Here is a 400-nt window from a genome sequence, read left to right on the forward strand (position 1 = left end):
AGCAAACAATAAGTATTTAAATATTATTACATTCATGAAATCTTCACACACAGTATACTGGTAAACAGTATTATTCATAGGAAGGGGGAAAAAGAGAGCACATTAGTCTTATTGTATACATAATTCTTTCTCCTCTGAAACAGATGAAGTACAAAATAAGAGTGTTCCACAACCTGAGAATGGTGCTGTTGGGCTTCCCCTCTGAAGACCAGGGGCAGATGGAAGACCTTGTCCGGCAGAATGGGGGCGTGCTGACCACATTAGATGACCAGCATGCAACTCATGTGGTAAGGGGTTGTTGATATGTTTGATGAGTGAATTTATGTAGTGGATATTTCTAGTGTTGTTTTGTAAATCATAAATATTACTTTTTGAAAAATAAGTTGATATGCACACATGT

At 37.0% G+C, this 400-nt stretch overlaps 1 protein-coding gene across 6 annotated transcripts in view; it reads left to right on the top strand.

Moving 5' to 3' along the window:
• Positions 1 to 400, top strand: part of LOC119592617 (protein ECT2-like) — a 21,585-nt gene that overhangs the window by 6,788 nt on the left and 14,397 nt on the right. For all 6 annotated transcript variants that reach the window (XM_037941501.1, XM_037941500.1, XM_037941505.1 and 3 more), the window contains exon 6: positions 144 to 287. In XM_037941501.1, the coding sequence (XP_037797429.1) occupies positions 144 to 287 (144 nt within the window). The remainder of the gene's footprint in view (positions 1 to 143; positions 288 to 400) is intronic.

This window comes from Penaeus monodon, chromosome 30 (genome assembly GCF_015228065.2).
Source record: "Penaeus monodon isolate SGIC_2016 chromosome 30, NSTDA_Pmon_1, whole genome shotgun sequence".
Lineage (NCBI taxonomy): Eukaryota > Metazoa > Arthropoda > Malacostraca > Decapoda > Penaeidae > Penaeus > Penaeus monodon.